Source organism: Carica papaya, chromosome 9 (assembly GCF_054855325.1).
Source record: "Carica papaya isolate Zhongbai chromosome 9, ASM5485532v1, whole genome shotgun sequence".
Classification (NCBI taxonomy): Eukaryota; Viridiplantae; Streptophyta; class Magnoliopsida; order Brassicales; family Caricaceae; genus Carica; species Carica papaya.
In genome coordinates, this window is record NC_142317.1 from 26,152,798 (window position 1) to 26,168,451 (window position 15,654).

General features: G+C 36.3%; 1 protein-coding gene across 1 annotated transcript; it reads right to left on the minus strand.

Annotated features, from left to right (window-relative positions):
• Positions 1-1,311: 1,311 nt before the first annotated feature.
• Positions 1,312-15,447, minus strand: LOC148240222 (uncharacterized). The gene is made up of 6 exons (XM_088212097.1): positions 15,299-15,447; positions 3,647-3,700; positions 3,481-3,535; positions 2,095-2,220; positions 1,857-1,956; positions 1,312-1,772 (listed from the first exon to the last, which is right to left on the minus strand). Exons 1-6 carry the CDS (start codon positions 15,445-15,447, stop codon positions 1,312-1,314), a joined length of 945 nt encoding a protein of 314 aa, XP_088068223.1.
• Between the last annotated feature and the right edge of the window lie 207 nt (positions 15,448-15,654).

The following is a 15,654-nucleotide window of genomic DNA, read 5'->3' on the forward strand; positions in this document are numbered from 1 at the left end:
TTGGGCATGGGCACATATACGCGCGCACACATAGCAAGACCCCACGAAGCGTTGGCATACCTTGCAAGGCTTGTGCTCCTATGCATAACTACTGCGTAATTACAGCAACCAAGGATCGTGTCCCTCATTCACGGTTGTGACACAACCACAACCCGTGAGTCCTTCTCGCTTGGTGCCCCTAACTAATTTTTGAGCTTTTCTTTTACCTTTCAAATCATTTCATTTCAAAACTTCACATCCCTTTTCACACATGCACAATTATATAAGCAATATAACTAGAAAATAATCACTTTGAAGATCAAATGTTCAATAAAATATAGTTACTAAACGGCACACATACATGCTTGAAACCAAATCAAAACAAACATATGAATTCATTATTTCTAACATTTCAAAATCTAAAAAACACATTAGAAGTGTATGAGATAATAGCAAAACCCTTACCAAACTTTCAAGCTTTTAAGTTCCAAAGAAATGAGGTTAACTTGCAGTTGGAAAGAGAAGGAAGGTTTCTTAACAACTTATGGATTTGTAGAAGAAGTTCTAAAGTTTTAAGGAAAAAAAGAGCTCAAGGGTGAACTCTTGGTAAACTAAATTGAAGAAGAGAAAATTAGAGGAAAAAGTGGGAAGCTCACCGCACGAATGAGGAAAGCTCTCGAGTTGGCTCGCTGTTGCACTCTCTCTCTCTCTTGGCCAATTGAAGAAGAAGGAAAAAAATGAAGAAAATAAAAGAGAGGAGAGTGAAATTCAACTTTAAATAGCCAAGAGGGAATGCATGTGACCTATGGGATCACATGCAACGACCCTTGGCTATTGATTGGCATTAGTGACTTACCAACAACCATCCCATCATGGCATCCATGCACACCATGTAGCAGATGGGGTAGGCCAAGCTGTTGGCAGACAAGCCTCAGTCTGTGATGGGATGTGTGACATTGCTCTTGTGTGCAATATAGATATGCAGCCTAGCAGGCTCATGGGAGTGCGTTGTGCGGGCTCACATGTCCGCGTGCATGCCCGCGGGTCCTTTTCTTTAATTTTTTTATTTAATTTTATTTAAAATTTTTAAATGCTTTTGTTTTTGACTAAAATAATAATTTAAACTATGTACCATAATATTTTTAAATTCTAAATGAAAGTCTTAACAAACAAAATACGAAATCCAATATTAAATGTGTTCAGGGGTGTTATATGCTTCCTTTTTTACAAAATAATTGGTCCTCTAAACTTGAAAATTTAAAACAAAGGGGGATGTTTATCTTGTATTTCATCTTTGAGTTCCCAAGTAGCCTCTTTAGCAGAGTGGTATCGCTACATCACCTTGACCATAGGAGTTCTCCTATTCCTCATGACCTTTTCCGCTCGATCAAGGATCTCAATAGGATATTCTGCGTAGGACATGTCTGAATGAACTGGAAATTGTTGATGTAAAATGTTGTTAGAAGGATCGTGGTGATACTTCCCGAGTATTGAAACATGAAAGACATCATATAGACCCATGAATTCAGGTGGTAAAACAATACAGTAAGCCACGAGGCCAACACGCTCCAATACCTCAAATGGTCCTACAAAATAAGGACTTAGTTTTCCTCTCTTTCCATACCGCATGCTTCCCCTGTATTGAAAGACCTTAAGGAAAACACGATCATCTACAGCATATTCCAAATCCTTCCTCTGATTGTCAACATAACTCTTTCGTTGACCATAAGTAGTGATGAGAATCTTGCAGATGGTGGCAATCTTGTCAATTGTCTCCTTAATGAGATATGTTCCTAGGAGACATCTGTTTCCAACTTCATTCCAATAAGTAAGGGATTGTCATGGCCTATCATAGAGGGTTTCATATGGAGTCATACCTATATTGGAGTGATAACTATTGCTGTAAGCAAATTCTGCCAGAGGTAAATGTTGGCCTAAACTACCACCAAAATCAAGTACATAGGCATGTAGCATGTCCTTAAGCATTTGAATTATTCACTCAGACTAGCCATCAGTTTATGGATAGTATGTAGAGCTGAAGTAAAGACTAGAGCCAAGAGATTCTTGAAAGCTTCATCAAAATTGAGAGGTGAAACAAGGATCCCTGTTGAACACCACGGAAGCTAGAATGCCATGGAGCTTGACAATCTCTTGAACATATAATCTAGCCAACTTGCTGACTGAATCAGTAGTCTTAACCGCATAAAAGTGAGCTGATTTGGTCAATCTATCAATAATGATCTAAATAGCATTGTAAATCAAATGGATCTAAATAGCATTGTAAATCAAATGCTCCCATTTTCATTTTAGTATGAAGAGACACTATAGAAGACCACTAGGTCTCTAATATTTTGCCTTGACTTATTGAAAAGTGAGGCATCTAGAGACAAAGTTGACTATATCACTCTTCATACCCAGCCACTAAAAACAGTGCTTTAAATCTCGATATATCATCATGCTTCCTAGATGAATAACCAACCTAGATGCATGGGCTTCCTTTAGAAGATTTAATCAGGGTTCAAGGTTGTTAGGCACCCCCAATTAATCTCAAAACCTAAGGGCTCTATCATCAGACATTCTAAAGTAACACAATTTCTCTAAGTCCAACTTTTCTTTCAACTTCACTACTTTGGGATCCAAAGATTGGGCTTTTGTGATTCTCTGGATGAGATTTTGTTGGATCCAAATTTGGTTAAGACAGATGCCCTCACCATAATGGTTCAGTCAAAGACCCTGGATTTTCTTGAGCATTCTCCACTTAGAAACCATAACTTGGGCCAATAATGGTGAGTTCTTCATATTAAAAGCATTCATGACTACATTATCCTTACAGGGATGATATAGGAGTTTACAATCATAGCCCTTCAAGAAGTTCGTCAAGTGCCTCTATCTCATGTTTAATTCCTTCTAAGAGAATAAGTACTTTAAACTCTTATAATCGGTATAAATTTCAAAAGTCTGACCATACAAATAGTTATATCATATCTTGAGGGCAAAGACTATGGCTGCTAGCTGAAGTTTCTAAGTGGAGTAGTTCCATTCATGCAGTTTCAACTGCCTTGAACCATAGGCTACTACCCAACCATTTTGGATGAGCACGCATCTAAAACAAACATGAGATGCATCACAAGAAACCTAAAACCGACCAGTATTGTTAGGAAGAATCAGTACCGAGGTAGCGGTCAGTTGACATTTAAGTTTGATAAAACTTTAGTGCATTAGTTGGCTGACTATAATGAATCACTACCTCAACCTTCGAGGGATCCATAGAAACACCATCACTAAAAAAAACATGACAGAGTAGAGAGATCTAGTCCAACAAAAAAGAGCACTTATAGAACTTAACATACAATTTATGTTGTTTAAGAGTTCTTAAAACTTAAGTCAGGTGGACAGATGTTCTTAATAGTCCTGAGAATACAATAGGATGTCATTAATGAAAATAATGGTGCATTGATTTAGTGTAGACTTGAAAATTTGATTCACAAGGTCTATGAATACTGCAGGAGCATTAGTTAACCCAAAGGGCATGACCTTGAATTCAAAATGACCATACCTATAACGGAACATTGTCTTGGAAATGTCTTTGACTTTAACTCTCAACTAGTGATATCCTAACCTGAGATCAATTTTGGAGAAGACTTATGCACCTTGTACTTGGTCAAACAGATCGTTAATGCAGCAATGGTACTTGTTCTTTATTGTCACTTGGTTGAGCTCCCTACAATCATTCATAGCTAGAGGGTCCCATTTTTATCTTGACAAAGAAGACCGAAGCACCCTATAGAGAATTTCTTGGTACGATAAACCTCTTTTCTCATAGTGCTATAATTTGATGATCCAACTCCTGAAGTTATGCTTGGTTTATCTGATAAGTGGGTTTAGAGATAGGCTGTGTCCTTGGAACTAAGTTGATGGAGAATTCAATCCCCTGGCTGGGTGGTAAACCTAGAAACTCCTCAAGAAAAACATCAGGGAAGTTGTAGACAATTAGGATTGTCTATAGAGAGTTCTCATAATCCATTTGCCTAAACACCAACAATGTTAGAAAAATTGGCAGTTTTATCTTATATTTTTGTCATGCATATAAACTCGAAGAATGTCAAACATGGTTAATTTAAAGCATTCAATTTTATTTATAGTTATATGGTTATACAAAACAAAATTCCCTCTTTCACCTGTGTCATAGGAATGTTTCTTCTTGGGGGGGTAAGGGAAAGGCAGAGGGTTATAGTTTTATTAAAACAATCAATAATGACAATGGAAGCCTCCAACCAATCCATACCGAAAATCACATCAAATATAGAAAACTCTAAGAGTATATGGTCTTCAGTTAACTCTTTACCTAAAACTTTCAGCTTACAAGCCTTATACACTACATGGACTTCTAGAAGTCCCCTAGACGGTCTCTACAAGCAAGATTTGTGCTAAAAGTTCATACTCAATTGTCAATTTCCTAGCAATTTCAAAAGACATGAAGGAGTAGGTCGCACCAGTATCAACCATAACATGAGTAAAATTATGAATAGAAAGCGTACCCTAAATAATAATCGGCGTCACCATAGCACCAACCTCGTTGAGGTGGAAACCCTTCCTCTAGCAATAGGTCTAGTAGCATCCCCAGCAACGATCAAACCTTGAATTGTCTAGAATAATTCAGTGAACTTTACTCGGGTTGGGGTAGCCTGGGCATTAGGTCTTTCTACAGACGGTCTCCCTCGAGTCATATTTACCTACAAAAAGGGCACAGGGGTTTAGTACAGTTGTCAATCACTAAGGTCAAAAGGATACTATCATTTTAAGAAATTTCTAGATTTCTAGACTTAAATCCTAGGCTTTAATGTAAGGAATGTCTGAGAATCTTGCTCTAATACCACCTGTGACATGCCGGTATTTGGTGGTGCAAAAGTATCTAATAGCATTCTAAATATGAGTGCATAAAAAATTATACGGCGGAAAAAAAGTCATCCCTTCTAAAATTAAAGTTCAAATACAACTAAGTTGGTGAATAAACGTAAATACAAATGTTGTTCTAGCCACTTCTATCATTACAAAAAAAACTTTTCATCAGAGTACAATCATTCACACGCACTCAAATATCCACTAAAACTCTGCAAACAAATCTAAACAAACTTCAAGACGTAACTCGGGGAGCAATTCTTTACTTTCCTCATCGTTTGAAGGGAAATAGTTTAGGGTGAGTTTCATAAAACTCAGTAAGGGTAACAATATTTAAATTACACGACCAAAATTTCAAAGATTATTTTATTTTAAAAGAAAATGTTGTTACTTTTATAATCCATGGGACTTACCATTAAAGAGCATTGTAGATATTTTCTTACCATCTTTCATTTAAAATATAGTTAAAAATATGGTGCTTTTAATGTACTAAATTTTGTTTTGAAGTACTAGTCTTAAAACATAAGCAGTCAGGAGGAACAATGGGAAACATATTTGATACAACAATCTAAAATTGCATAACAATACGAAACAGTGAGAAACATATTTGATACAGAAACTTATCTAACATGGGTAATAACAAGTCCTAGCTCATCTAGTTTAGATTTCCCATTTTAGCTTTGGTGTTTTACAAATATTTACGTGAAGCTATTTTAGCTTATATCTTCATATGGCAGAAGGGATCCCTGACTACCATTATGAATGGAAAATAGTTTAGTTTGATATATGATTAAGCAATTGGAAACTATGGTCATGACCATACTTTACCACTATGGCCCCTACAATCAATTGTGATCCACTCTCGTTAGAGGAAAAACCAGTACCATTCACAAGAGTTATTCATCAGTAGTCAATTTTAGTTACCCTCAGTGATAATGTTCAAAAAAAATTCGATCTTTATTCATTATTCTTAACAATCACAATCTCAATCACAGTTCAACAGAAATTCACTTTGACTCATTGGGTCCATCAAACCAGTCCTTAAACCTATAACTTTTCCAATTTCATAAATTTATCGCATCCAAATCATCTTGACCTAATTACCAAATCTGGATCAAAACGAGGCCCACTAAAAGAATGTAGACCCAATTAGTGTTCACTAATTGACCTGGACCACTAAGGGTTCATTGGATTGAAATGGACCTAGGGAGAGTCCACTAAACTGAAACAAACCCGATGGTGGTCCACTGAACTAGGACAGACCCAGTGAGGGTCCACTAAATTAAACCAGACCTTGTGTCCACTGAACTAAGCCAGACCTAGTGGGGGTTCACTGAAATGGGTTAGGCTGTCGGGTTTTCTTCCTAGGCTGAGGCCCAATTGGGGTAACCCTCTCGGGCTTTACCCAAATGGACAAAGTTGAGAGCCTAGTCTGCACAATGTTTTTGGCTTGCGAGCATGTGAAGTAGCCACACAGCTCAACATGTCGCGCAGGGAAAAAGCCCATGCAGTCGCACTTAGCAAGACAACACTGCACACATGCTATGCATGCTAGTAATTCCTTTAACACGCATAGGCTTCTTACCGTATAGAGACTCCAGGGACGTCGTGTGTATGCACACATGTGGCATGTGCACACACATGTGCACACACACAGTAGGCCCCTTTGGCATGCTGACACGCCTGGCAGGGCCTGTGCTCCCATGCATTACTGCTGTGCACATGTAGTAGCTGGGGATCGTGTCCATCATGTATGGTTGACACACAACCGCACTGCATGACTCATTCTTAGCACCTTGGTGCCCTAAACTAATTTATGAGCTTTTCTTTACCTCTCAAATCATTTCATTTTGAAATTTCATGTACCCTTTCACACATGCACAATCATATAGGCAATATAAGTAGAAAATAATCACCTTGAATCGATCAAATGTTTGATAAAATACGGTTACTAAATGGCACACATGCATGCATGAAACCAAATCAAAACAAACATATGAATTCATTATTTCTAACATTTTAAAATCTAAAAAACACATAGAAGTCTACACAATAATAGCAAAACCCTTACTAAACTTTCAACCTTTTAGGTTCCCAAAGAAATGAGGTTAGCTTATCGTTTGAAGGAGAAGGAAGGTTGCTCGGTACCCATGGATTTATTGAAGAAGTTTTGAAATTTTAAGGAAAAAAGTAGCTCAAGAGGGAACTCTTGGTAAACTAAATAAAGAAGGGAAAGTAAGAGGAAAAAGTGGGAAGCTCACCATTTGGGGGAGAAAAGCACTTGGATCGCTTGTCGATGCACTCTCTCTCTTTCTCTCAACTAAGTGAAGAAGAAGAAGAAAAATGAAGAAAATGGAAGAGAGAAGAGTGAAATTTGGCTTTAATAGCTAAAAAAGGGTGCATGTGATCCATTATATCACATGCAATGGCCCTTGGCTATTGATCAGCCCTAGTGGTTGAGCAACCATCCCATCATGGCGCACATGCCTTGGGCAATGTGTCGTGTCCCCCTTAGGCACCGTGTATCATCTTGGGCAGTGTGTGCCACTGATTGAGCAGTGTGTTGTTGTTAGTTGGGAGGCGTGCCTTTTTTTTTGTACTACCATCGCGTCGCATTACATCACTTCTTTTCCATTAACTTTCTAGCTACTCGCTAGATTTTGTCACTTAACGCAAATCTAACGGTCTCCATTTTCTATAAATACGGACCCCTTCCTTCCCATTTCCTCATAACTTCCATTTCGTTCTTCCATCCTCCAAGAGCTTAGAGAGAGAAGGAGAGGAGAAGAAGAAGAAAGGTGTAGAAAACTAGAAGGTTTTGGTAAGAAATTTAGTATTTACTTTTAAACATTTTGAGGAGTATTCTAGAGTCAAAATTTATAAAGCTTGAAATTATGATTCGTATGATTATGTTAAATGTCGTGATAAAGCATGTTATCCTATATGCACTTGATGATTTGTATGTAATTTTAAATGATAAAAGTTTTGTTATCAATTTCTGAAATGCAAAAAAGGAGATTAAGTATGAAATGGTATGAAAAATATGAATTTGTATTAACATGCATAATGCATCAAGTTTTTCATTAGGTTTTTTATCTCTGAGAAATTTTTATTTTTCTCCTCCATCATATTGTTTGGAAAGATGTGAGAGGACCGCTCCCTATGGATGGCGATATACCCTATTACGAGAGTGGTGACGCAAATTATCTATTAGGGGTCACCTTTGGCTAAGTACTGTCATGGTTATAAACTATCTAATAGAACCATTATGGTTGGTATGGCCATTATCATAGATCATGTCATGGTTCAGCAAGCAAGAAATGTGTTGTTGGCAAATTGCCATTATATATCTTATTTGGTCTTTCCACATGGGTAGTTGAAAATCCATATATGTGTTTAGTAGATGGAAGTCGGAACGACTTGGTGAAGCATGACACAAAAATTTAAGCATCTCATGATTTATTTTATTTTTTCTATTATCAGCATGATTGATTTGATTTTTTATGACTATGACATGATGGATTTGATGCTTTTATAAAGTAATAAAATGTTTTCATAAATTAAGAAAAGGACCTTGACGTGACCCCTGATGGTAAGTATTGATGACATAATAATTCACTTTTAAAATCTTATAATTTTATTTAAATACTGTTTTCCTTATTGAGTATATGGAATTCACCCTTTTCGTGCCCTCCCAAATGAAGAAGATAGTGAGGAACTGATCACCCCCTTGAAGTCTATGAAAATCTCGTTGATCCACAAACCTTGAGTGCATGACTTGTCCTACACTCTGATGACTCCATTCACATAGTGAAAGAAGTGACACTTTTTTATATTTTGATATTTTGTATTTTATTGCCACTTCTAGCCTCAGTTATATATTTGTAATTGAAACTCATATATTTTAGTAAGGGATTTGTAATAATTTGCTCTGCTGTATATAATTATTATTCATGCACTCGTAATCTATTTTTGTATCTAGCAACCTTATGCCTTAATTAGCATTTGGGATGTCACGAAAAGTCCCCAAAATCTGCGAACATGATAGCGGTGGTCACGTTGTTCCAGCAGTGATGCCCCCATGCAGCGTAGGTCCCACCATCATCCACCCATTCTTCAACCACTTGCCATTTTTCCTGTCCGGATTAGTGCCACATGTTTCTCATCCATGGCCCCTCCTTCACTATTTAAAAAGCTTTCTTCCATCACTTTTCCACCATTTTTCCCATTCTTCCATTTTATAAATTTTTGAGAGAGAGAGAAAATATTTAGTGAGAGAAAGAAGCAAGAAAGAAGAAAAGAAAGTAGAAGTTTGAGGAGTTGTCCAAGGAGTAAGGCAAGTCCTTCCTTTGTCTTCCTAAAGACTAATTTGACTTCGATTTTGGTAAAGGTCTCTTTAGTATTTTTTTCTTACATTTCTAAGTGCACTTTTTAGTTGAACTAAATTGTGATATTGATGATTCATTAATGGATTTCTGTGCTATTGTGGTGAATAATTATTTGGATATTAATGTATTATAATGCATGATGGTTGTACCATATGATGAAATGGCTATAATGTATGAATTTCTATAAATATTGATGTTGTTTAATGAGATAAGTGACACAGTGTTATTGAGCATGATGATTTGATGCATATATCCTTTAGGTAATGGATTATTGCTTATAATGGAGATATTGAGCATGATGTATGAAAAACAAGATAATTGGTAATTGTATGCGGGTTTGGCCCTTCACCCTACCTTGGGGATGGCAAACAGGGCTATTCTAGTGGTCCCTGGCCTAAGAGGATGACCTGAAGGCAAGATGGGGTAAACATGGGCCTTTGGGCTGGATATGTGAAATAGGCCTTCAGGCTGGATATATTGTTGGATCTCCATTAGATTTGAAATATAAAAATGGTTGTGTTGAACATGAAAAATGCAAAGAAAAGAATAAGGAATTTATTGTGAACATGGAATAAACAAGTGAAAAGAATGAAAAAATCCGTTCAACTTTTATCTCTGAGCGGTTTCTATTTTTCCCTCCTCTGAATAAATGTTGATGAACTGCTTCCGATGATTATCAGCATTCTCTCTAATGAGAGTAGATTTATGTTAGGATATATAGGGCTATAGTGGTGACGTACGAACATAGTCATAGTTTAGATGGAAAAATAGAATTGGCTCAGTAAAGGCTCGATGATTCACAGTGATAGCTTGGGATCTCCTCTGCCTTCAGTGGATATATGTTGTAATGGCTTCATGCGGAGGTCGGTAAATGACTTAATAAAGCACCTATATGAATAAGAATACAATATGAGACTCTATGATGTTTTTGTATGATGGTTCTTCTACTTATCCTAAGATTATTGGGTATGCCACTTATTTAATATCTATTGAATATTTGACATGCTTGGATATGCCTAGTGTGACACAATATGCTTGCTTATGGTCTTGATAAAATCTAATCTTTGCTTGGTTATACAACTAGTTCATTGAATTTTCCTAAAGAAAGACAAATATTTTCTAAATATATGAATGTATTCATCTTGTGGTGGCCCTCCAAGATAAGAGGTTTATATGAGAATATTGCTCAAGTTATTTACTTTTAAACCTTAGCTGTGTGGTCTAAATATTGTGTCCCTTACTGAGTTTATATAGAACTCACCCCTAATCCGTGTCCCCAGATGATGTGGAAGTTGATGATTTGCTCCCCGAGTTTTCTACTGAAGTTTTATTAGAGCCATTCACTGATCTTTGGTAATTCTTTAAGACATAATTTGAGTGTAATAGTTTATTTTGCACTCTAATGTAATATCTTGAAAGGACTTTACTTTTTGTATTTGATACTTAGCATTATCAATTTATGGTCTCTGATGTAAGTTTTAAAATTTAGTTTGCTTGTAAGGGATTTTTAAATTTATGCTTCAATGTTAAACTTATTTTTAGCACTCATAACTACTTGGTAGTTGTCTCCCTTCTACTAATTAGGTATGTAGGATGTTACAAAATGGTATCAAAGCCTAATTCTAGAAAAATCCCTTACACCAAGATCTATAGTTTAGACTTAGAGAAAACCTTAGAAAAAATTTTAGAAGTAGAAATGACTTTTTTTTCTAGAAATCATGCTTGTTGTCTCCCTTTTGAAGGAATAATGACTCGAAAGGGACCATCCATAGAATGCCCCAAGGCTCAGGTTGCTCTGACTAGGGCTGAGTTTATTAAGCTACTCCGAGTCATCTAGTGTTTGATCGTTGTAAACAGAACCATTTCACAAAACATCTCTAAGTTTAGGAGACTAAACCCTCTTTCCTTGATGGTGGACCCAATCCTTTGGTAGTAGAAACTTGGATTCTACAAATAAAAAAGTTTTTCTCTATTCTGGACCTAATTGAGGAACAGAAGATCATTTTTTCTACTTTCATGTTTATAGGTAAAGCTGAGCATTGGTGGCGGCTTAAGAAAGATGTCTTTGCCCACTCCTACCACCTGGGATATTTTTATGGATGCCTTTCTAGAGATCTTCTTCCTAGTTTATGTTCGGGAGAAAAAGAAGAGGAATTTTAGGACCTATGCTAAGGAAATATGACGATTAACCAGTATGCAGCTAGGTTTGTCAGTTATCCTAGTTTGCCCTCTAGGAGTGATAATTTATTGTGGATTCATAGTACTTAACATTGAGGAGATGGAAGCAATTGCCGAGTGTAGCCAATCTTAGCAAGACCTTTGATGGACTCTATTACCAAAGGATCCTAATAAATCTCAATAAAAAAGAATTGTGTAATTAGATACCCTAGAGGAACTCAATCAATGGTTGGAATTTTGGGAGTCACCCAAACTTTGATAGGTTTTGAGGGTAATATAATACCTAATGGAAGGATTATGTAAAGTAAAATAGAGAGTTTTAGAACATGTTATAAACAATCACTTAAGTTTTAAATCTATGAGACTAGAATACAAGTTCTTACTGAATGAACCTTAGTTTAGGAGTATTTAGAAGAGAAGTAACCAATCTAGGAGAACTTATGAATCCTAAGAGAATATAAAGCACGAGATTGGACCTCCAAGAAAAAGCGAGGAGTTGTGATGGTACGTGTGGGACGTAAATAACCATTATATTCGAGGTTAGTAGTATATTATGATAATGAGTTTACACAAATTCCTGATAAATCCATCCTCCTTTTAGAGACAGAAAAGAAATGGCCCATAGCATCCTCCTTTTTTTATTCAGGAAAGACCTTAAAGTTTTTCCCAAGCATTAAAAGAATATATTCAAGATTTGTTCAACCATGCTTGGAAAAAAATGTATATATATATATATGTAATGATAAAAGAAAGAATACAATTTTAGATACAATATCCTAGAAGATCGATTATTATGATACCATAAACCGACCTCCCTAAAACTAAAATTTCTAAAACACAAGTACTACTATTAACAAATTCAGTGATCTGAATTACCCAACCTTTACCAGCCATTAGTCATAAAGATTTATTCCTAACTCATAATCGACCTATATGTGTGCTTGGTAGAGCCTAGGGGCATGTGTGCAGCTTTTTGAGTGCACATAATATACCAAGGGCCTCTATTCGAGCACTTGGTCGTGCCTGGACAATAACCCACATGCACCGATTGCATGGCAAAACTGTGCGCTGCAGTCCCTTCTAACACCTTTGTGACTCGCTCAGTTATTTTCCTTCCTAAATTAATAAAACTTGTAAACTCAAGTAACCATTCATAAAATTGATTATTTAAAAGAAATAAACACTGAAATATCTGATTAAATCATGATGAACACACACACTTCACCGCGTATGAAGTATATGCGATTTTCAGAACTTTTTGCCAATTTTTAAAATGTTAAAATGTTGTGTAAAGTATCAAAACAATACTCCTATCATTACCTTAGGGTCAATTATGCTTGCTGTTTTAAACAGAAGAAAAAAGGCTTCTTAAACTGCAGAAGAGAAGCGATTGCGACAACAACCTATATTTTTAGAAAAATAGAGTACATTGCTATATAGGAGGAAGGGAAGTTATGAAAGGAAAAAAAAAAGGAAAAAAAAAAAGGAAAAAATGGCCAAAGGGATGGGTGTTTACCTAATGGAAGAAATGAGATGAATGAGTTATAGTACAATTCACACAAGTAGCACCGATCACACATTATTCGTGTAACGATCCGCTCTTAGTCTTCTCTCAGAATCTTGCTTGGGTTTTTCTCTTGGTTTAGCTCTATAGTTTGCTATTTTATTTTCCTCTCTTCAAATGAGTGAAGAGAGAGAACGAAGAAAGCCTCTTAAGTAGGAAAGGAAGGAGAGTCATCGACCATTAGATTATGTGACATCCCAAATACTAATTAAAGCATAAGGGTGCTAGATACAAGCCTCTTAAAAGTTGGACTCATTAGAGTGCGAAATAATATATGCACTCGTAACAGTTCATGGATCCACAGGATCCTCAACGGCTTCAATGGGCAGGTAAACTAATGATTCTTCACTATCATCCTCTTTTAAAAGGGGGTCATGGAAAGAGGTGAATTCTAATATACTCAACAAGAAAAATAGTATTTAAATGACATTACTAAGATTTTAAAAGTAATTAACTTAGAAATAATACCTTATATGCTTATCATCAGGGAACGCGCATGTGGGACCATTTCAATAATAAAAAAATATTTTATTTTATTTAGAAAAATATCAACGTCAAATCAATCATATCAAACATATGATCACATTATGTAAATAGAGAAAATCAAATAAATCATATCATATCATGCTTTCATTGCATGTTTTACTAATTTTTCATGCGAAATCGTTTTGACCTCTATCTACTAAGGGCAATACGGATTCCTGACTACCACTATGGAATGACCAATTTATTTCATATCATTTTAAACACATTTACGGCTTTCTAAACCATGACAAGTTCTTTGACCATGATTGTGCCAAATACTGTGGTCCTGCATGTAAACTATAGTCACGGTCATACATTGCCAAAGGTGGCCACTAGAATCATATCGCATCATTACTCTCATAAGAAGGTATGTTGTCATCCACAGGCAGCAGTACTCTCATGTCTTTTAAGACTAGATGGGTGAGAAATAGAACTCCTCAAAGATAAAAAAAGCCTAACAAATCATATTAATTTAAATATCATGCATGCAAATATCCATAATTGTTCCACATGTTAGTCAAATAACATCATGCTTCATCATCTCTTATCATGCCATCATATTTAGCATATTAATTTATTTACTTTTTAAAATGACGCAAATTATCCAATATCATGGAATATTTATGTAAACATATTTAAAACATAACAATAATTAAACATGTAGCAAGTCATGTCACGTTCATGTAATATTCTTTTATTAATCTAGAAATTCTCCTTAGAAAGTACAAAGTTAATGCCAAATTCCTTACTAAAAGCTTGAAGAATTTCCTAGCTCTTCTTCTTTCTATCCTCTCTTTCTCTCTCTAGCTCTCTCTCTCTAAAATCTACTTTGGTGAATGGAGGAATGAAGATGAAGTGACGAAGGAATGGTTGAGAAGGTCACTATTTATAAGAAGAGGAGACTGTTGGATTTCTGCCAAGTGGTGTAAATCTGTCAGGAGAGAGGGAGAGGGAAAAGTGACTGATGTGATATGGAAACTGACGGATGTGATTGATAAGACGATGATAGCACGAAAATCGAAGACGCACTGCCCAAACTGTGGTGGCACGTGCAGCCCAAGCTTGCGTCGAACCCAGGTTGAGGCCTATTATGTGTAGTGCGCGCCTCGTGCCCTATGCAGATGGGATGTGCGTGGAGGTGCACGTCCCATGCTGGTCTCACGTACGCGTGCGTGTGTGAGCAGCCCATGGAGCTCACACAAACAAGAAAATTTTCACACAACGCTTCCCATAGGGTTTTTCTGTCGTTTTCCTTCTTTGTTTTTCTTAAAATTTTCAAATTAGTAAAATAAATAAAATAAATAAATAAATACATAAATAAATAAGTAAAATAAATAATCAAATACATAGATAATAAATTGGTCTGTAAAGGATAAAAATTTAAATTTTAAACCCGATTTTGTTCGAGAACAAAAAATATAAACTTAAAGAGTTAATGGTCTTAGGGCCCGAATAAATAGAGGTTTACACAACATTTAAGTGCAAAGGTTTTCGAGGTGTTACATCTTTCCCACCTTTAAAAAATTTGGTCGTCCAAATTTGTTACAATTAGATGAGGAAACTTCTCCCGTATTTCACTCTCTAGTTCTGATGTCACCTCTTCTAGAGTGTGATGTCGCCATTGCATCTTTACAATCGAGATTTTTTTATTGCGCAAAACTTTATCGGTCCATCAAGGATTTTAGTGGGAAACTCCTCGTAAGTCATGTCTTCTTAGACCTGCATTTTTTAGTGTGGAATAATGTTAGAAGGGTCAGGGTGGTACCTCTTAAGCTTGGAAACATGAAAAACATCATCTAGACCTGAACACTTTGGAGGTAGAGTAAGGCGGTACGCCATGGGTCCAATACGTTCCATAATCATAAAAGGTCCCACATATCTAGGGCTCAACTTTCCCTTCTTACCAAACCACATTTTACCTTTGTAAGGAAGGATCTTGAAAAAGACATGGTGAGGTGACCCTAGGAGGGCGTTCTAGTTACTAAAGAGGCAACAATCATATTTTGCACCAATACAGAAAAAAGGCCTGGGAAAAGCCTGGACCAAAGAAATAGAGTCGAGATTCAACAACAAGGCCCAATCCCATGAAGCCCAAGGATCTAATTCATGCAAGCTTAGATC

Excerpts from the sequence above, each read along its gene's own strand:
- LOC148240222 (XM_088212097.1), bottom strand. The coding sequence starts at position 15,447 with ATGTGGTTTGGTAAGAAGGGAAAGTTGAGCCCTAGATATGTGGGACCT. Across the intron at positions 3,536-3,646 it reads CATTGCTGCATTAACGATCT|GTATGGTCATTTTGAATTCA; the intron begins GTTTGACCAAGT and ends GTTCCGTTATAG. Across the intron at positions 2,221-3,480 it reads GGTTAACTAATGCTCCTGCA|ATCATTATTGATAGATTGAC; the intron begins GTATTCATAGAC and ends AATGCTATTTAG.